The following is a 21,748-nucleotide window of genomic DNA, read 5'->3' as shown; positions in this document are numbered from 1 at the left end:
AGATTTGTTTGCTGTTTCACGCACATGCGCGAAAGAACACACTCCCGGCTGAGGGGATCCCCCCGACCCGCACAGGGAGCGCATAGCGCTTCCTGGTGCACATCACGCTGGGTGAGCCTTAATTGGCCCGCTCACGTAAAATGCCGGCATGCCCCCAATCAGGGGCGCCAATCGGAAGCGCGCCCACTCCCCCCCCCCCCCCCCAACAGGGGGAAAATGTTGCCCCATGAATTGGAACCCATTTCTCCCACACCAATCTTTGAGCCACATCCAGTCTTGTTTACCCTACACCAATTTGCATATGGCTCAGGTAATAATGTGGAGATTATTACCTTTGTGGTTCTGCTTTTAAATTTAGCCCCGAACTGCTCGTAGTTCCCCAGCAGAATCTCTTTCCTAGTCCTACCTATGTCGTTAGTACCTACATGGACCATAACAACTGGTTCCTTCCTCGCCCACTCCAAGTTCCCCTCTAGACCAGAAGCGATGTCCTCATCTTTGGCACCAGGTAGGCAACACAGATTTCTGGTCTCTCTGTCTTTGCTGCAGAGAACAGTATCTATTCCCCTAACTATGCTATCCCCTATTACTACTACATTTCTCTTTTCTCCCCCACTTGAATGGCTCTTTGTACCATGGTGCTGTGATCAGTTCACTCACCGTCCCTGCAGTCTGTGCCCTTGTCCTCACCAGGAGAAAGAAACTTGTACCTATTGGACAAGGTCACTGGCTGAGGCTCCTCCAAAGTTAAATTCTGGATCGCCATACCTGCTTCACTCGCAGTCACACCCTGTGGTCCCTGACCACAGTCCAAATTTAATGTAATTAATCTAAGGGGTGTGACTGTCTCCTGAAACACAGTGTCCAGGTAACTCACTCTCTCCCTGGTGTGCCACAGTGTCCACAGCTCGGGCTGCAGCTCATCAACTCTGAGCTGAAGTTCCTCGAGTAGCCAATGCTTGTTGCAGATGTGGTCACCGTGGATCGCACCAGCATCCACCAGCTCCCACATTCTACAGCTACAACACATTGCCTGTCTAGCCATCTCTATTCTATTTAATTAATTAATTTGGATGTTAAATATTTTAGAAGTGGATTTCTTAACTGTACTCTTCAGCTGTAATAACGTCTCCCAATTTAAATCACTTGGTCAATCAAAAGAGACAAGGAAGAGATACCCACCAATGACCTACTTATTTCCCTTTGACTAACCACAATGCCAGCTTCTGTCCCTTCTGCTTGCAGAAGAGTGCAGCGGAAATTAGAACCAGAATGAGTAATAGTAGTAAAAAGTCAAAGCTTAAGGCTCTTTATCTGCATGCAACCGGCATTTGTAACAAGATAGATGAGTTGACGGCACAAATAGAAATAAACGGGTATAACGATAGCTATTACAGAGACGTGGTTGCAGGGTGACCAAGACTGGGACCTGAATATTCAAGGATATTCGATGTTCTGGAAAAATAGACACAAAGGAAAAGAAGGTGGGGTAGCTTTGTTAATAAAGGAAGGTATCAGTGAGTAATGATATTGGCGCAATAGATCGTGATGTGGAAATAAGGAATAGCAAGGGGAAGAAGTCACAGGTGGGAGTCGTCTATAGGCTCCCAAAGAGTTGCCTCACTGTAGGGCAAAATATAAATCAGGAAATAATGGAGTAATGTCAGAAGGGCGCTACAATTGCCATGGGTGATTTTAACCTGCATGTTGACTGGACAAATCCGATTGGCGGGGTAACAAGGAGGATGAATTTGTTGAGTGCATCAGGGATTGTTTCTTAGAGCAATATGTTGCAGAACCTTCACAGGAACAGGCTATTTTAGATCTAGAGTCTAGATTTAGAGTGTAATGTATCCAAATTTGCTGATTATACAAAAATAGGTGGGAGAGCATGTTGTGATGAGGACATAAGGAACCTGCAAGGGGATATAGACAGGTTGGGTGAGTGGGCAAAAACTTGGCAGATGGAGTTTAATGTAGGAAAGTGTGAAGTCTCGCACTTTGGTAGGAAAAATCAAAAGGCAGACTATTATTTAAATGGAGAGAGACTCCAAAAAAGTGCAACACAGAGGGATCTGGGTGTTCTTGTGCACAAAACACAAAAAGTTAGCATGCAGGTGCAGCAAGTAATTAAGAATGCAAATGGAATGTTGGCCTGTATTGCAAGAGGGTTGGAGTTTAAAAATAGGGAAGTCTTGTTACAACTGTACAGGGTAATGGTGAGGCCGCACCTGGAGTACTGTGTACAGTATTTAAGGAAGGATATATTGGCATTGGAGGCAGTTCAAAAAAAATTCACTAGGCTGATTCCTGGGATGAAGCAGTTGACTTATCAAGAAAGGCCCAACAGGTTAGGCCTTTATTCATTAGAGTTCAGAAGAACAAGGGGTGATCTTATTGAAACATAGGTCTACATGCATCTCTGGGTTCTGCTGAACCAGGGTCTCCATGTCATCCACCATCCTCCCTATGGAGACCTTCATATATGCACATGTGGGCACCACTTCATCAGAGAGCAGGTGAATACACTCCTCCAGCTTGCGTGATACTCTGAGAGCTTCCAACAATTCTGCACGATGTTCCCTTGCTTTCTGCTGAGTCTCCTGGCTAAGTTGGATAGCCAAATCCAGAGGCCCATCATTTGACTCAGACCTCACAGATGCCTCTTCCCTATCAGTCCTCTGAATGCCAAGGAGCTAGGTTGAACTTGCCTCCTCCTGTTGTGGACACATGTCCGTGTGGTGACCACCGAATTGTGAACTCAAGCCTGCTCTAGATCTAGGTCCAACTGAGGTGTATGTCTCTGGACTGGTGGAGGGTGTGGGTAAGTGCTGAGACAGGTCTTCCAGACTGTTTATTTCCAGCTCTTCAATGGAGGAGGCTGGAGGTGAGGACCTGGATAGAGCTGAGGGATTGGTTCGCTTGGCAGAGCTCCCTGTGAACCCAAGTAGAGATAATTAGTGCATGTCAGCAGAATCAAAAACAGGAGAGAGAGCACTTTCAGTTGCATTGAGGGAGGAATAATGTGGTGCAGGATCCTGACTAGGGTGTTTGCTGCCAACCTCACAGTCGCAGCAGGCAGGGTCCACATCCTCACCAGTCAGCACAGTGGCATGCTCCTCAAAGTGATTGAGGGGCCTAATGTGGGCCACTACACCCCAGTCAGGGACCTCTCCCTGCTGTTGTGAGCCAGCTTCTCCTGCATGAAAACAGATGGGGAGAGTGTGAGCAGGACACATGGCGCTGTGTGGAATGTTTGTGTGGTGAGCGGAGACATGGGTGGGATGAGGACGCGAGCTCCAGAGATATGAGCCTGAGGAAGATATGAAGGTGTGTGAGGGTGTCAGTGGTGTTGTCCCTTGAGGTATGAGATCCTTATGGATATGTGATGGGTTTTGTTTGTGAGAGTTGAGAGTGATGAGAAGAATGACTTACCCTGTTGGAACAGATGAGACTATTCGTCCTGTTGCCGCACTGAGTGGCTGTTCTTTTTTTGCAAGGTACTGATGCTGACCACTGCAGCCACTGCCTCCCACACAGGATTAGTGATGGCGCTGCCCATCCTGTGGCCAGAGCTGGGGTAGAGGACATCACGGCAGGCCACCACTGCGTCCAAAAGATGCTTGAAGGACACCTATTAAGCGGGGGCAGAGGTGGGGGGCTGGGGGGGTTGTTGCAGTCTTCTTGCCTTTCGGGACCTTTCTTCTTTGTAGCACTCCTAGGTTGGAAGCACTGAGAGGTGTGCGTTCAGTTGCACTTTAAATACGGTGATCGGCAAGATGAAGCGGTGAGGTGATGGTGTGGCAGGCAAATGACAGCCCGCCTGCCATTGCAATGGTGTGTTTCCTGGGAATGTACAATTGATGAGGCAGGATTGGGGTGATACAGCATGAAAAGCCGTTATTGCGGCCGGCGAGTAAAACGTCTTTTTTCCTGCCCGCCACCACACTTCGTGCAAATCTGGGATGATTCCGTGCAATCAGTTTTTTATTTCTTCAGAAAGTTCCTTGATTGTGTAGTTGCCGATATTCAAGTGAGTGATAAATTGGGTGGTTTTGTGGTATCGGTCTCAGGCTTACGTGATACGGTACACCCACTGTGTACCAGTGTTTTGGGAACACTTCTGAAATAAATTACAATAAACGTTTCCAAAAAGATTAAACTGCTGCACCTTTCTGGGTTTCTCAAGTTAGTATTTCTCCAACAGACATTTTCATTCAAATGGAAGATACAGCGGTGTACATTTGTACCACATAAAAATACTAGTTTCCTGCTTTAAAAGGACAATTTCTTCATAACAAAAAGTTTAGAAAATCTCTTTGTTTGCTCACAAGCACAATAGTGGGAATTACCTTAGGCAGAAGAGCCAGAACATAACTTTCCCAGTCAGATCGCTTCTGAGGAAATTCACCCCCATTGTGATGCACACCTTATTGCATGTGAAAGTATAATGGTGAAAATGAAAGTCAGTCTGGCCCTTCAATGAAAAAAATGTACACTGAGCTTTTTCGCTTTTAAACGGAGATCGTGCCCTTTATGAGACAGAATTAATTAAACTATAAATGCAACTGTCCAAAGAAGAATCTGTTGCATGGACAGGTTCACAATGAAAGTGAGGACATTTATTTATAATAAATTTGAGAGAAAGCTAGAACGAATATATGCTGCATTCAAAGATTCAGGATGTCCCAAAGTACTTTACATGCAATGAATTACTTTGGAAGTGCAATTACTGTAATGTAGGAAAGTGTGCCAGGCAAAAGGTGCATACAGAATCCCACAAACAGCAAATTGCTATACAAAAAGCAGAGAGAAAAATAAAACCCTGCAAATGTTGGAAATTGGATGCAAAGCCAGAAAATGCTGGAGACACTCAGCAGATTAATCAGCACCTGTGGAGAGAACCAAGAGGTTAACTGCGTTTTTTTTGTATTGTAGAGATTCTTTTACAGTTGCGACTGTTAATTTAGTATTCTAGATATAGAATTTCCTGATAATAAACCGGAAATGATTTGTCAGTAAGCTTACAGTTCAGAAAGGCTTAAGTAGTTAATCCTTCAGTGTGAATTGCAACATGCAAAGATATCCTCGGGTGATTTTTAGGCAGTAATTTAATCTTTATCAATGTTGCAAGAATTCCCTTGTAAGTACTCTCAGGTATGTATTCTGCCTGTAGGCTGTTTAACTAACCTAAAATCAATACCCACAATAACACAAACTGAGAATAGACTGATGAAATAAAAGGCTTCACTTCTGGCGGATTTCAGTATAAGAAAGGCTGTGGTTGTGCAAACATTTGAGATAGTCATATATTGGCATAGGGACATTGGGCATTTTTCACACTTTTACCATAGTGCAAATAGGATATTTGTGATGAATGAGATAAATAAATCTAAGCCATCTTCTGGAAAATGTCCAACATTTCTTTTTCCAGAGTTCATACATTTGTGCAATACAATCATTGTAAAGACCAAAGTTTGCATGTTGCTGAATCCTTTACATTTCAAACTTCATTCTCATTTGATTTGTGTTCCATTTTCATATTGCTTCACATCCATGCATATGGATTGTTTAAAAATTAGGTAACTGTGTCATTAAAGACTACTTTAAAATCTGGGCAAAGATCTTTAAATTTGTAACTATTTCAACATTTTTACCGCACTTATTGATTGCAGTCAATATCCTGCACAAGTTCAATTTTCTCACTTCCTTACTCCTCTGGTGATGCAGTGAATATAAAAGTTCTATGGTTTGCTGTTCTATTTGTCTATGTACTGACTTATTCAACCTTTTGGAGCTGGCAGATTGGGGTTCGATGCATTTGTCTTAACCATTGACTTAACCAGTGAATGTGTTGCACACAATTACAAGCTCTGTTTACTTGATGTGATTCCCTCCCCATTCCATTGACAAAAATCCAAAATCTTGCACAAAAAATGACACCTGAATATAGAGAAATGCAGTCCCCCCATACAAGAAATACAAACCCTCCTTTTTGTAGAAAATAGATGGTTAAGAGGTAATCTGACAAGAGGTCTTTTAAATTATTTTAAGGAGCTTGATAACGTACAGGGAAGGATGTTTCTTTGTGGGGGAGATCAAAACTATGGTCATAAATATAAAATAGCTAGTGAGGAATTTGGGGGAAACATCTTTACTTAGATAGTGGTGAGCCTATGGAACTCGTTGCCACATGGAGTGGTTAAGGCAAATAGCACAGAGGGACTTAATGAGAAGCTAGATAATTACATGAGGGAAAAGAATAGAATATATGCTAATAGGCCTAGATTACGTAGAAAGCTTTTGTGGAGCATAGCTGCTGTTTTGGTCTGTCGTGTATAGTGTTGGTCTTTCTACCTAAGGAAGGATATATTTATTTTAGAGGGGTACAACATGGGTTCACTGCATTAATTTGTGGGATGAGAGGGTTATCCTATTTGAAAAGTAGAATGAGTTTATATTCCCTGCAGTTCAGAAGAATGGAAACAATCTCATCAAAATATATAAAATTCTTAAAGGGCCTGACAGGGTGGATGCTGAAAGCCTGATTCCCCTACTTGATAACCTAGAATTAGGTGTTATTATCTCGGAATTCAGGGCTTGCCATTTAGGACTGAGACATGGAGCAATTTCTTAACTCAAAAGGTTATGAATCTTTGGAATTGTCAATCCCACAGGATTGTGAATGCTCGGCCATTGAGTATATTCGAAACTGAGGTTAATAGATTTTTGATGACTAGGGAATCAAGGGATTTGAGATGGTGTGGGAAAGTGGAGTTGAGCCAAAGTTCATCCATGATCTTATTGACTGGTGCAGTAGGCTTAAGGGCTATATCCTCCTATTTTTCATGCTCCTGTGCTGTACGTTTTGCGTAATTCTATGTAAAACACAAAAAAAACTTCTCTGCAAAGATTGTGTGGCTGTCTGAACACTGTTTAACTTTTTGTTCTTCCCTTCTTGGCCAGCTCCACCATGCTCCACTGTCCTCGAATAATGCCCATCCCTTCCCCCGCTAGTGCCCCCAACTTCCCTTCCTCATTGCGATATCCAGTCCTGCCGCTCACTTTGTTTCTGCTGCCTTCCTCTCGGTCATCACCAACTTTGTGTACTCACTGCTGCTGGAAGTTTGAACACTTGGAAGTTATAACCACGATCCTTTAATATTCCTAGGTCTGGAGGACTGGCCTTTCCCAATGATAAATCCACCAGTCCATGAGCAACCTTCTCCAATCCAACAGGCCCAAGAAGTTTAAATACCAATGTTTCCCTTCAATTGGTGACATTATATTTGTTTGTCACTGAATCTTGATATGTACTTCATTGAAATTTGAATGTACCTTTCCCACACTGCTCAGACTCAGGATAACAGTTGTCCCGTATTTTGAGGGATTGTTCCTTATTTTGACTGTTAGCCTTGCGGGGATGCCTGTTGTTCCGTATTCCTAGGACAGCCGGTAGGAGACTGACCCTAGCAGTCTACATTGAGTGATTCAAGCGGGACTGCAAGTCTGTGAGTTGGTCAGCAGAGAGATGCTAATGTTGTGACTCCATAAATTGTAAATTTTGGATGCTTTAAACCCCACTCCCTACTCTTATGGTCATCAGAAACCACCCCTGCATCCCCCACCACCATCTGCCCCTGCTCTCATGCTCACCAGAAATTCCATCCTCTCCTCTGCTCAGTTGGTCACCAGCATTGCCTGCCCGTGGTCGCAGTGTCCCTCATTTTATTTCATTGAAGCATACAATTCTTACAGGGATCGACAGGATACATGCAGGATGTTTTCCCTGGCTGAGGTAGAGGTTGCGGGGGAAGGGGTTGGTCTAGAAGCAGGGGACACAGTCTCAGAATAAGAGAAAGGCCATTTAGGACCAAGATGAGGAGGAAATTTTTCTCTCAGAGGGTGGTGAATTTTTGGAATTCTCTACCCCAAAATTATGTGAACACTCGTCATTTGGTATATTCAAGACTGAGATTGATAAATTTCTAGATATTAAAAATATCAGGCCCTTCGATCCATCGTGTCTGTGCTGGCCATCAAGTACCTATCTTTTCTAATCGTTTTTCAGCACTTAGCCTGTTGACCTGTATGCTATGGCGTTTCAAGTGCTCATCTAAATACTTAAATGTTGTGAGGGTTCCTGCCTTTATCAACCCCTTAGGCAGTGTGTTCCAGATTCCAACCACCCTTGGTGAAAAAATATTTCCTCTGAACCTCATAACCCTTACCTTAAATCTATGCCCCTGGTTAATGACACGGGGTAGATAGGAAGAAACCTTTCCCCTATCTATGCCCCTCATAATTTTGTATACCTCTATTAGGTCCTCCCTCAGCCTTCTCTGCTTTAAGGAAAACAACCCTAGCCTATCCAGTCTCTCTTCACAGCTGAAACGCTCCAGCCCAGACAACATCTTGGTGAATCTCCTCTGTACCCTCTCCAGTGCACTCACATCCTTCCTATAGTGTGGCGACCAGAACTGTACACAGCACTCTAGCCGTGGCCTAACTAGCATTTTATATAGCTCCAACATAACCTCCTTGCTCTCATATTCTATGCCTCAGCTAATAAAGGCAAGTATCCCATATGCTTTCTTAACCACCTTATCAATCTGTGCTGCTGCCTTCAGGGATCTATGGACATGTACACCAAGGTTCCTCTGATCCTCTGTACTTCCTAGGGTCCTACCATTCATTGTGTATTCTCTTGCTGAGTTAGTCCTCTCAAAATGCACCTCACACTTCTCAGGATTAAATTCCACTTGCCACTGCTCTGCCCATCTTACCAACCCATCTGTATCACCTGTAATCTAAGGCTTTCCTCCTCACTATTTACAACACCACCAATTTTCATGTCATCTGCGAACTTATTAATCATACCTCCTATATTGACGTCTAAATCATTAATGTACACTACAAGCAGCAAGGATCCCAGCACCGATCCCTGCCATACACCACCTGTCACAGGTTTCCGAGTGCAAAAACAACCTTTGACCATGACCCTTTGCCTCCTGCCACTAAGCCAATTTTGGATCCAATTTGCCAAATTGCCCTGGAGTCCATGGGCTCTGACCTTCTTGACCAGTCTCCCATGCGAGACCTTGTCAAAAGCCTTACTGAAGTCCACGTAGACTACATCAGCTACACTACCCTCATTGAAACAACTAGTCACCTACTCAAAATTCAATCAAATTTGTGGGACATGATCTCCTCCTGACAAAGTCATGCCAAATATCAATGATTAATCCCTGCCTCTCCCAGTAGAGATTAATCCTGTCCCTCAGAATTTTTTCCAATAGTTTTCCTATCACTAATGTTGGACTTTCTCACCTGTAATTATCTGGTTTATCCCTACTACCCTTCTTAAATAATGGTACCACATTTGCTGTCCTCCAGTCCTCTGGCATCTTTCCTGTGGTCACAGAGGATTTGAAAGTTAGTGTCAGAGCCCCTGCAATCTCCTCCCTTGCCTCACATAGCAGCCTGGGATACATCTCATCTGGGCCTGGGGACTCATCCACTTTTAAGCCCACTAAAACCTCCTCCCTTTCAATGATAATTTGTTCAAGCGTACCCCAGTCCCCTCCCTGATTTCTACACCTAAATCATCCTTCTCCATAGTGAACACAGATGAAAAGTAATCATTTAAAACCTTACCTATGTCCTCTGGCTCCATGCACAGATTGCCACTGAGGGACTAAAGGGACCCTACTCTTTCCTTGGTTATCCTCTTGCCCTTAATATATTTATAAAATGCCTTGGGATTTTCCTTTATCTTGACCACCAGTGTTTTTTCATGCCCCCTCTTAGCTCTCCTAATTACTTTTTTTAAGTACCCCCCTACACTTTCTATATTCCTCTAGATCTAATTTTGGATCCAATTTGCCAAATTGCCCTGGATTCCATGGGCTCTTACCTTCTTGACCAGTCTCCCATGCGAGACCTTAGATCCGTTGTTTTCAGCCCTCTGTATCTGCCATAAGCCTCTTTTTTCTCTTTATCCAATCCTCAAAATGGTGTTGAAGTAGAAGATCAACCATGATCTGGTGAAATGGCAGAGCAGGCTTGAGGGGCTGAATGGTCTGCTCCTATTTCCTAGGTTCCAATTTTATTTCACACAAGTTGGTCACTTTGTGTTCAGAAGTATAGAGCATGCCAGCTTGTTCTAAATTGCAACTTCAAATATCTGTGAGAGCAACATGTTGTGCGTAAATAACAGATTTCAACAATGGCTCTAATACACAAAAGCATGAAAAGGTGAAGTCTACCAATTATAATAGAGTGTCCCGTTCAAGTATTTCATCTCATCAAGAGAAAATGGGAGACCCTTGAGAGAATAAATACATATCATCCCTTACTATTGGCACAGCATTAGGAAGAAACTGTCTGTCCCTCCATTAACTCCTTTGCCTCTCTGATTCTCTGTCCTCCCAAATTTTGACTGGGCTTTCAGTGACCCTTCCTATTCTCTCCCTATTGCTTAGCAGGTATTCCCCAGTCTCTTATCATTTGTGAACTGCCATGGGACATTGTTTACACTGCAGAAAAGGAGAAAATAATAAAAGTGAAATGAAACATATAGCACATTTTGAAATTATGATGGGAGTTTGTGAAATTCTTCATAAAATAGATGATTTTAATTTTAAATATTCATGGGAATTAATTCATTTTCACTGCTCAATAAATAATCATTCCCATTGTGATAATGCAGAGTAGCTCCATTCAAAAGAGAGAAATCTGGCACATAGACCTCCCAGGATTATCCTTCCCCTACCCTCCCAAAACAATAACCTATGTTTGACATTTTAGTGAGTCTGTTGAGAATATGTTTTAACAGCATGGGCCTTTAATACTTTAATCCAGACAGATTATCTTTAATTAATTAGAGATAGTATTTGAATGGCATTTTTCTGTAGAAATATTTCTCAAATGGTGCCTAATGGAGTGATAAGCATTCGAAATTGTACAGCCATCTCATACTGAATCAGGTAATTTCAGCTCAATATAGTTCCCCTTTAGATCTCTTTAGTCTTGAACCTGATAATTTAAAAAGAATGACCAAATGAGGAGTCAGCAAGTCATGATAACTCAGCTCCTGACATACGAACATACGAATTAGCAGCAGGAGTAGGCCACTTGGGTCCTTGAGCCTGCTGCTCCATTCAATAAAATTATAACTCAACCCCACATTCCTGCCTACTCCCGATAACTTTTCAACCCCTTATTAATTAAGAATCTATCTAGTTCTGTCTTAAAAATATTCAAAGACTCTGCTTCCACAGCCTTTTGTGGAAGAGAGTTCCAAACTCTCATGACCCTCTGAGAGAAAAATACATTATCACAGCCTTGGCTCAACATGGAAAAAAGAGCTGAACTCCAGAGATGAGGTGAGAGTCACTGGCCTTGATAGCAAGGTAGCATTTGAATGAGTGTGGCATCAGGGAGCCTGAGCAAAACTGGAGTCAATGGGAATCAGGGGGAAAACTCTCTGGTTGGAGTCATACCTAGCACAATGGAAGGTGGTGCGGTTGTTGGAGGTCAATCATTTCAATTCCAGGACATTACCCTGAGGAACTCCAGCAGTGGTGTCCTCACCCAACCATCTTCAGCTGCTTCATCAATGTCCTTCCTTCCAACATAAGGCCAGAAGTGGGGATGTTCGCTGATGATTGCAGCATGTTCAGCACCATTAAAGAATTGCGAGAAACTGAAGCAGTCCATGTCCAAATGCAACAAACCTGGATAATATCTAGGCTTGGGCTGACAAGTGGCAAGTAGCATTTGCATCACATAGCCAAGGCTGTGATAATGTCTTTTTCTCTCAGAGGGTCGTAAGTCTTTAGAACTCTCTTCCACAAAAGGCAGTGGAAGCAGAGTCTTTGAATATTTTTAAGACAGAGCTAGATGGATTCTTAATTAATAAGGGGTTGAAAGGTTATCGGGAGTAGGCAAAAAACTCAGGCAATGACCATCTCCAACAAGAGAGTATCTAACTTTTGCCCCTTGGCATTGAATGACATTACCTTTGCTGAATGCCCCACTATCAACATCCTGGGGGTCACCATTGACCAGAAACTGAACTGAACTAGCCATATAAATACTGTGGCTGCAAAAGCAGATCAGAGGCTAGAAATCCTGCAGTGAGTAGCTCATCACCTGACTCCCCAAAGCCTGTTCACCATCTACAAGGCACGGGTCAGGAGTGTGATGGAATACTCTCCACTTGCCTGGGTGAGTGTAGCTCCTACAAAACTCAGGAAGCTTGACACTATCCAGGACAAAGCAGCCGCTAGATTGGCACCCCATCCACAAATATTCGCTCCCTCCACCACCGATGCACAGAGGCAGCAGTGTTTACCATCTACAAGATGCACTGCGGGAACTCCCCAAGGCTCCTTAGAGAGGACCTTCCAAACCCACGATCACTACCATCTAGAAGGACAAGGACAGCAGACACATGGGAACACCACCACCTGGAAGTTCCCTTCCAAGCCACTCACCATCCTGACTTGGAAATATATTGCCATTTCTTTACTGTTGCTGGGTCAAAAGCCTGGAACTCCCTCCCTAGCAGCACTGTAGGTGTGCCTCCTCCACATGGACTACAGCGATTCAAGATGGCAGCTCACCGCCACCTTCTCAAGGGCAATTAGGGATGGGCAATAAATGCTGGCCTAGCCAGCGACATCTACATCCCATGAATGAATTTTAAAAATCCCAAATTTGATCCTCAATTTGGGCTGAATTATGTGCTCTTTGGTGTAGCAATGGAAGGATTTTGCAATTACCTCAACAGCCTGGTTCAGGGAGATTATGACTCAGTCAGGATTCTGGTCATGATTGTAATCAACGACATTTGTTGGAAGTCACCTGGGCATAGGCAGAATTGAGCTTGATTCTGACCTTGCTTGTGCTTGATTAGTCTATCAACATTCGTACATGACCAATGGTCACTAAGGTGAGGTATTGGAGGACCCCTGGCAACTGTGGTTCCACACCCAAGCAAAAATCAGAAATGCTGGAAATTCTCAGCAGGCCAGGCAGCATCTGTGAAGAGCGAGAAACAAAGTTAATGTTTTAGGTCAATGACTTTCATGAGAACTAGAAAAGGTTAAAGGTGCAATCAATTTTAAGCAAGTACAAAAGCAGGGAAGCAGGTGAGGGAAGGAACGAATAAAAGGGGACATTTGTGAAAGGGTAGAAGGCAGGATAAATTTAATAACAAGAGGGATGATAGTGCAAGGCAAAAGTAATGGGCCAAGTAAAGAAACAAAAGATGTGTAGCGAGCAAGTGTATATGGGAAACAACAGAATCATTACCAAAAATCGCTGTCCAAAATAAATGGGCACAGAGGTTATGTTGGACTAGATGTTGAGTCTGAAACGTTGCAAAGTGCCTAATCAAAAGATGAGGCACTCTTCCTCAAGCTTACACTGAGCTTCATTGTTCCAATGAAGGAGGCTGAGGACAAAGAGTTCAGAGTGGAAGTGGGCAGACAATTAAAATGGCAGACGACTGGAAACTTGGCATCATGATTTTGCACTGTAAGGAAGTGTTTCACAAAGTGATCATCCAACTGACATTTTGTCTTCCCAGTGTAGGGAAGGCCACATCGTGAGCAGTGAATATAATGTACTAAATTGAAATAATTACAAGTTTCACCTGGAAGGAGAATTTGGGGACCTGGGCGTGAGAGAAGATGGAGATTTTTAAAAAAGCAGGTGTTGCATCTGCTGTGCTTCCATGGGGAATGCCATGGGAAAGAGTGTTGGGAGCGATTAAGAAGTTGACCAGGGTGTCACAGAGGGTACAATTCCGTCAGAATGTTGAAAAGGGAGGGGAAGATGTGTTTATTGGTGGCAGAAATGTCAGAGGATGATTCGTTGAATATGTAGGCTAGTTAAGCAGAAGTTGAGGGCAGTGTTTCTGAGGAGGGGTGGGGAAGGGTGAGAGCAAAAGTGCAGGAAATGGAACAGATGGTTTGCTCTCACCTTTCCCTCCCTCTCTAGATCATGATGTTAATCCATGTCCTCACCTTCCCCCCATCCCCCCCTCCAGCCTCCGCTATTTCCACCTCCTCCAGCTTGGTGCCACTATCGAAGACCAAGCGCATCTGCCCTCCCATCCACTTTTAGCATTCCGGAGATTGACATCTCCTCGACACCTCAGTCAACTCTTCAATCACCCCCAACACCCCTCCCCTTCCCATAACATCACCCCATGGAAGTACAGAAGATGCAACACCTGCTTTTTTTCCTCCTCTTTTCCTATTGTCCAAGGTCCCAAACACTTCTTCCAGCTGAAACAGTGATTTATTTGAACTGATTTCAATTTAGTATACTGTATTCACTGCTCATAATGCAGTTTCCTGTACATTGGGGAAACCAAAGACAGACTGGGTGACTGCTTTGTGGTGCACCTCCATTCAGTCCACAAGCGTGACCCTGAGCTTCCAGTTACCTGTAGTTTTCGTTCTTTGCCCCATTCCTGCTTTGACCGCTCAGTTGTTGACCTCCTACACTGTTCTAATGAAATTCAGTGGAATATCGAGGAAAAGCACCTTATTTTTCATTCAGGCACTTTACAGCCTTTTGGGCTCAACATTGAGTTAAATCTCAGGTAATGGCTTCTGCCCCCATTCTTTTTTTGGGTGACAGCTGATGGTGATGTTTCTGCTCATCCCATTTACACCTCCTCGAGACACATCTTTTGTTTCTTTACTTGTCCCATTGCTATTTCCTTTTGTCTTTCACCATCATCCCTTTTGTCCTCTAACTACTACCCCATCACAGAGGGGGTAGTCTTTCACCCCAACATCCCTTGTTGTTTTCTTCCTTCCCAACTTTTCCTGTCTCTATATTTGCCAAAAACTTATTACATTTCTAACTTTTTCCAGTCCGGATGAAAGATCATCAACTTGAAACATTTCTGTTTCTTGCTCCACAAATACTACCAGACTGAGTTTTTCTGGAATTCTCTGTTTCATTTAGAGATTTCCCCAGCATTGGCAGAGCTTTGATTTTTGTCAAGTTGGGTCAACATCCTGGAACTACAGCAATGTGGTTATACCTACACCACATAGACTGCAGAGGTGCATGAAGGCGACTCACCACCACCTTCTCGAGTGCAATTAGGAACAAACAATAAAGACTGGCTTCATCAGCGACAATTATATCAGGAACAAATAAAAAAATACAGAAATCAATGGCTTCAGCAGACAAGGGGAGAAGAGAAAATTGGCAAGAGCTTTAAAAAAGTATGTGATAAAGTGGTTTATATTTACTTATTTTATTTTACTGAGAAGAGATTAACTGAGAACCCCCACATGTTGAGTTCTCAATCTTGTTTGGACCTTTAGGGATGCTGTCAAGGTGATTCGCACAGTTTTGGAAAGAAAAGGTAGAAAGTAAATAAGTGATTCCAACCCATGCCATCCTTATATGTTACTAACCTGGCATGAACAAAATTTAAAAAGAACTTATCACTAAGTAGAGAAAAGTAAGATGTTCCAAAATGCTAATGAAACAAAAACATTATCCATTACATTCTGTCTGGTTGAATAATCTGTTTTTCAGTGACTAATTTCTCACTCCCCAGGAGGGGAAATGTACAGTGACAATATGGTAGGACAGATGGCACTGATGTCTGCACACTGGTGAAAAATCCTGCTTGATTCCTGAAAAGATCTTTGCATTTGTAAGCTAAAAAAAAATACTAGATGAACAAGACTCAGTAAGTAATTGAAGTTTTGTAGTACAGAACTTGAGTATTGCTGAAAAAAGAGATTTTTTTCAGCAAAGCTTTGCATCTTGCACTCATCCAGACAATTCGCAAGAATACCAAATGCAAAGGGGACAACAATTTATACTGTATGAGAAGAGAGTGATGATTGGTTGGCAAGTGGACTTATGGAATCTATGGAATGGTATGAACTATATGTTGATTTTAATGGAATGACACCTCCTACCCCTTGCATATTTCTGATATGTGGATGATATGTTTGCAATATTTAGGTCTGCAGCTGCATGTAATAATTTTGAATGGGCTCCATCATGCGCTCAAATTCACCTTTGAAATGGAGCAATTAAATGAACTCCCTTTCCTTGACATACTAGTTGGGAAACCTGCTGGGGGTTCTCTACTATGGTCTACCACAAGCCTCCCTTCATTGGTCAATATGCACACTGGGATTCTTACAATTCCACATATTATAAGACTGGCTTTATTGGAAGCCTTGTAAATAGGTCCTGAGCCATATGCTCACCATGCAAGCTTGATACTGAAATGGGGCACATCAAAAACATCCTGTGGGGTAATAGCTACCCTGATCAGATCATTTCGTGCTGCATAGGGCCATCACTTCTGGCCCTGAAAAGTGCTCAGTCTACCTCAGATTACCCTGGAAGGGCAAGGTATCTCAGAAATTTGAGTAACAGGTGAAGCTAGCTATTTCACGCTGCTCCTATGCAATAGCAACACGAATGGTGTTCACCACTAACAGGATGCTGCCATTCAGTCAAAAAGACGTTTTGACTATCACACAAATGAGTATGGTGTATGAATTTCAGTGTCAGTGTGATGCAAGGTATGTAGGCCGTACATCCCAAAGATTGGCAGATCGTATCAAACAGCATGTTTCTTCCAACGTTCGCAACGGGCAAGATGCAGACCGTACCCAACCAGCCTATGCGTGCAAAACTCAAAACACAGTGTCCATCATTAGCTGTGATTCTGCGATTGACAACATTTGCTAAATAATCCTCAGTACACTAAGAATTGTACTGACAACCAGTTTAAGATAGTCAGTCAGGCTTGCAGTGTGGCGTACTTACATGTACTGGAAGCTACATGTATTAGTACACAGGGCCCTGTTCTTTGCAAACAAAATGAACATGTACACTCATTGTGCCCGTTTCAGCTAAACAAAATAAGTGATAATCATTCACTGGTTCATTCCTCGGGGCAATGCCTTGACCAATCAGAGTCAAGCTGCCCGGTTTAAATTTCAAACAATGTTTGGCAATTAACTGCCAGTCACCATCAACTGGTGCATTTTCCATGGCAATACCTCTACCAATCAGAGTCCACTTGCCAACCAATCAGCACTCTCTTCTCATACTGTACGAATTGTTGTTCCCTTTACATTTTGTATTCTTGTGAATTGTCCTGATGAATGCAAGGCGAAATACTGCGACAAAAAAAAATCCTTTTTTCAGCAATTTAAAATTTTGTTATCTTCCAGTGCAGGGTCAAGGAACCAAAACCTCTCATGCAACTTAGCATTATATTTTAGGCTGAGAAATCATAATTTATTCAAAACTTTATGTTCAGAAAGTACTGATGTTACCAGCAGATGATCAGAAGTTGTATGATACAGTTTTAATTACAAAACATATTTGCTGGCTTTTCAGCACAAACATGGAACTAGTTCAAAGTTGTAATCTGTTGTCAGGACTCAAGTAATGTTCACAACTAATTTTCCCATTTTAGTATGAAGTTCCAATTATAATGGAGCCTTCTAATTCATTCCCAGTATCATTTTAATGTCATTTGAAATTCCCATGTTATACAATTATCTCTTGAAAATGTTGCATTCTTTCCAGATTAATGCTGATGATGTTATTACCAAAGAAGAACAGATATACCTTCTTTTTGCAGAAAAGGCAAATTGTGATCTACATATATTAAATCAAACTGAAGAAGGTAGGACTTTGTTACAGTGATTAATTTGTTTCTCTATCAAACAGTTATGTCAAGTTTAATTTTTAGTTGTCTTTGCGGGGATGTGGAAACCAGAGGTAATATTAGAGGGGAAAACCGAAACTTGCAGAAAACTGCGAAAGTCAGGTAACACTAGAGTAGGAAATAGTCAGATATTAGGTGGGTTCAGAGTAAGAGGGAATGCAATAAGGTCTAAATTAGGTTTTCTGTGTATGTATATGAATGTACAGAGTCTGGTAAATTAGATTGTTGAGCTGTAGGCGCAAATATGATGTCATGGTAATAACAACAACCTGCTCAAAAAAAGGACAGAACTAGGCAAAATATTACTGGTGACACGTATTCAGGAAAGCTAGGGAAAGAAAGGAAGGAGGAGGGATAGCAATATTTAATCAAAGAGAGCATTACAGTATGGGAGAGTGAGGATGTCCCAGGATAGTCAAGGACAGAATCTATTTGGCTGGAACTAAGGAACAATATACTACTGGGTACATTAAATAGACCACCAACTAGTGGGAAAGATAGAGGAATAAATTTGCAAGGAAATTGCAAAGAGGTGTAAGGATTATCGAGAAGTTATAATGGTGGATTTTATCTAAATATAGGCTGGGATAGTAATAGTGTAAAGGGCAGAGAGGGTCAAAGGTTTCTAGATTCTATTCAGGAGAATTTTCTACACCAGTCTGTTTTCAGTCCAACAAAGGACGGATTTGGTTCTGGGGAATGAGGTGGGTCAAATGAATCAAGTATCCAAAAAAATACTTTTAGGGGACAGTTATCATAGCAGCATAAGGTTTAGGTTGGCCATAGAAAAGAACAAAGAACAATCTAGGATAAAAATAGTTAATTGGGGGAAGGCCAGCTTCAATGAGATATGACGGGAACTGGCCTAGATAAAATGGAATCAAAGATTGGCCAGCAAAATTGTAACAAAACGGGCTGCTTTTTAGATTTGTTCATGGGATGTGGGCTTCGCTGCCTAGGCCAGCATTTATTGCCCATCCCTAACTGCCCTTGCTCAGAGGGCATTTAAGAGTCAACCACATTGTTGTGGGTCTGGAGTCACGCGTAGGCCAGACCAGGTAAGGGTGGCAGATTTCCTCCCCTAAAGGACATCAGTGAACCAGATAGGTTTTTACAACAATTGGCAATGGTTTTATGGTCATCATTAGACTTTTTATTCCAGGTTTTTATTGGATTCAAATTTCACCATCTGCCATGGTGGGATTCAAACTCAAGTCCCCAGAGCATTACCTGGGTCTAGGGAATAATAGTCCAGCAACAACACCACTACACCATCACCTCCCCCATTCAAACTCAAGTCCCCAGAGCATTACCTGGGTCAAGGGAATAATAGTCCAGCAACAACACCAATACACCATCACCTCCCCCTTTTAAAGAGGCAATAGTTTGGGTGCAATCAAGGTACATTCCCATTTGGGGAAAGGTGCAGCAAACAAATTCAGTGATCCCTGAATGGCACAAGATATACAGAACAAGATGAAGCAGAGAAAGGATATATATGGTGGATGTCAGGTAGATAACACAATTGAGAACCAAACTCAATACCAGAGGTTCGGGGGAAAGTGAAAAAACAAGTAAGAGAAGCAAGGAGAGTATGAGAAGAGACTGGCAGCTGACATGAAATGGTGTCAAGAAGTCTTCGATAAATAGTAAAAAGGTGGTAAAAGAAAGAACGGGGCCTATGGATCTAAAAAGTATATACACAGAGGCAGGGGGCATGAGTACTACATATCTGCCTTTATCATGGAAGAAGATGCTGTCTGAGTCATAGTGATAGGAGAGGAAACTAAGATACTGGATGGACTAAAAATTGATAAAGTGGGGAAGCTTGACTGTTCTTAAAATTGATAAGGCACCACGACCGGGTGAGATGCATTCAAGGATACTGAGGAAAGTAATGGTGGAAACTGCGGGGGCACTGGCCATGACTTTTCAATCTTCTTTAAATATAGGGTGGTGCCAGGGCACCAGAGAATTGCAAATGTTATTAAATCTTATTTAAATCTTTATTTAAAAAAAGGGTGTAAGGATAAACCCAGCAACTAAAGGGCAGTCAGTTTAACCTTGGTATTGCAGAAGCTCTTAGAAGAGACAGTCTGGGACAAAATAATAGTCACTTGAGCAAATGAGAATTAATTAAGGAAAACCAACATAGGCAAAAATCATATTAAACTAACTTGCTTGAGCTTTTTGATGAGGTAACGGAGAGGATTGAAGAAGGTAACGCAGTTGCTGTGGTATACATGGACTTCCAAAAGGCATTTGATAAAGAGCCAAACAGACTTGTGAACAAAGTTAGAGCTCATGGAATTGAGATTGGCTGAGTGACAGGAAACAGAGAGTAGGAGTGAATGGTTGTTTTTCAGACTGAAGGAAAATTTATATGGGATCTCCAGGGGTTGGTAGTACAACCTCTGCTTTTCCAGACACATTAATGACCTAGATTTGGGTGGTCAGGGCATAATTTCAAATTGTGAATGACACAAAACTTGGAAGTATTCTGAAATATGAGGAGGGTAGTTTTAAACTACAAAAGGACACATAGTCCAGTGGTATAGGTGGGCAAGCGGCAGATGAAATTTAATGCAGAGAAGTGTCAAGTGATTATATTTGTTTGGAAGAATGAGGAAAGAACGAGGAACGAGAAAGAGAAAATAAAGGGCATAATTCTAAAAGGGATACGGGAGCAGAAGGACCTGTGGGTAAATGTGCACAAAACATTGAAGGTGGCAGGGCAGGCTGAAAAAGTGGTTGATAAAACATACATAAGAACTTAAGAACTAGGAGCAGGAGTAGGCAATTCAGCCTCTCGAGCCTGCCCTGCTATTCATTACGATCATGGCTGATCTCATTTCGGCCTCAACTCCAATTTCCCGCCCTCTCCCCATAACTTTTACACCCATTACTAATTAAAAATCTGTCTATCTCCTCCTTAAATTTATTCAGTGTCCCGGCATCCACTGCACTGTGAGGTAGTGAGTTCCACAGATTCACGACCCTTTGAGAAACGTAATTCCTCCTCAACTCTGATTTAAATCTACCAGCCCTTAGCCTAAAACTATGGCCTCTTATTCTAGAATGCCCAAGAAAGGGAAACATCCTCTCCACATCTACTTTGTCTATCCCCTTTAGCATCTTATATACCTCAATTAGATCTCCTCTCATCCTTCTAAACTCCAGCGAGTATAGGTCTAAACTGCTCAATCTCTCCTCATAATACAAACCCCACATCCCTGGAATCAATCTAGTGAACTTCCTCTGAACCGCCTCCAATGCAACTAAATCCTTCCTCAAGTAAGGGGACCAAAACTGTGCACAGTACTCCAGGTGCCTTGTATAGGTGTAACAACACTTCCCTATTTTTATATTTTATTCCTTGACAATAAATGCCAAAATTCCATTTGCCTTCCTTATTACCTGCTGTACCTGCATACTAGCTTTCAGCGATTCGTGCACAAGGACACCGAGATCCTTCTGCACTGAAGCATTCTGAAGTTTCCTTCCAATAAGTGGCCTTTTTATTCTTCTGACCAAAATGGATAACCTCTCACTTATCCGCGTTAAACTCCATTTGCCAAATTTTGGCCCACTCACCTAACCTGTCCATATCCATTTGTAAATTTCTTATTTCTTCATTACAATTTACTTTCCCAGCTATTTTGGTGTCATCTGTAAATTTAGCTAAAGTACCTTCTATCCCTGAATCCAAGTCATTAATATAGATTGTGAACAGTTGGGGCCCAAGGACCGAACCATGTGGCACCCCACTAGTTACAGTTTGCCATCCAGAAAAAGACCCATTTATCCCAACTCCCTGCTTTCTGTTGGTTAGCCAATCCTCTATCCAAGCTAAAAAATACCCATAACTCCGTGTGATCTTATCTTGTGTATTAATCTTTTGTGCGGCACCTTATCAAAGGCCTTCTGGAAGTCCAGATATGCTACATATGAGTGTATTTAAGACCGAGATAGATAGGTTCTTGATTGGCAAGGGGATCAAAG

General features: G+C 42.3%; 1 protein-coding gene across 1 annotated transcript in view; it reads left to right on the top strand.

The window, feature by feature from the left end:
• Positions 1–21,748, top strand: part of LOC121284854 (parathyroid hormone 2 receptor-like) — a 205,272-nt gene that overhangs the window by 26,540 nt on the left and 156,984 nt on the right. The window contains exon 2 of the mRNA XM_041200675.1: positions 17,605–17,704. Within this exon, the coding sequence (XP_041056609.1) occupies positions 17,605–17,704 (100 nt within the window). The remainder of the gene's footprint in view (positions 1–17,604; positions 17,705–21,748) is intronic.

The sequence above is a fragment of the Carcharodon carcharias genome, chromosome 12, assembly GCF_017639515.1.
Source record: "Carcharodon carcharias isolate sCarCar2 chromosome 12, sCarCar2.pri, whole genome shotgun sequence".
Classification (NCBI taxonomy): Eukaryota; Metazoa; Chordata; class Chondrichthyes; order Lamniformes; family Lamnidae; genus Carcharodon; species Carcharodon carcharias.
This window is presented reverse-complemented; position numbering and strand designations above follow the sequence as displayed.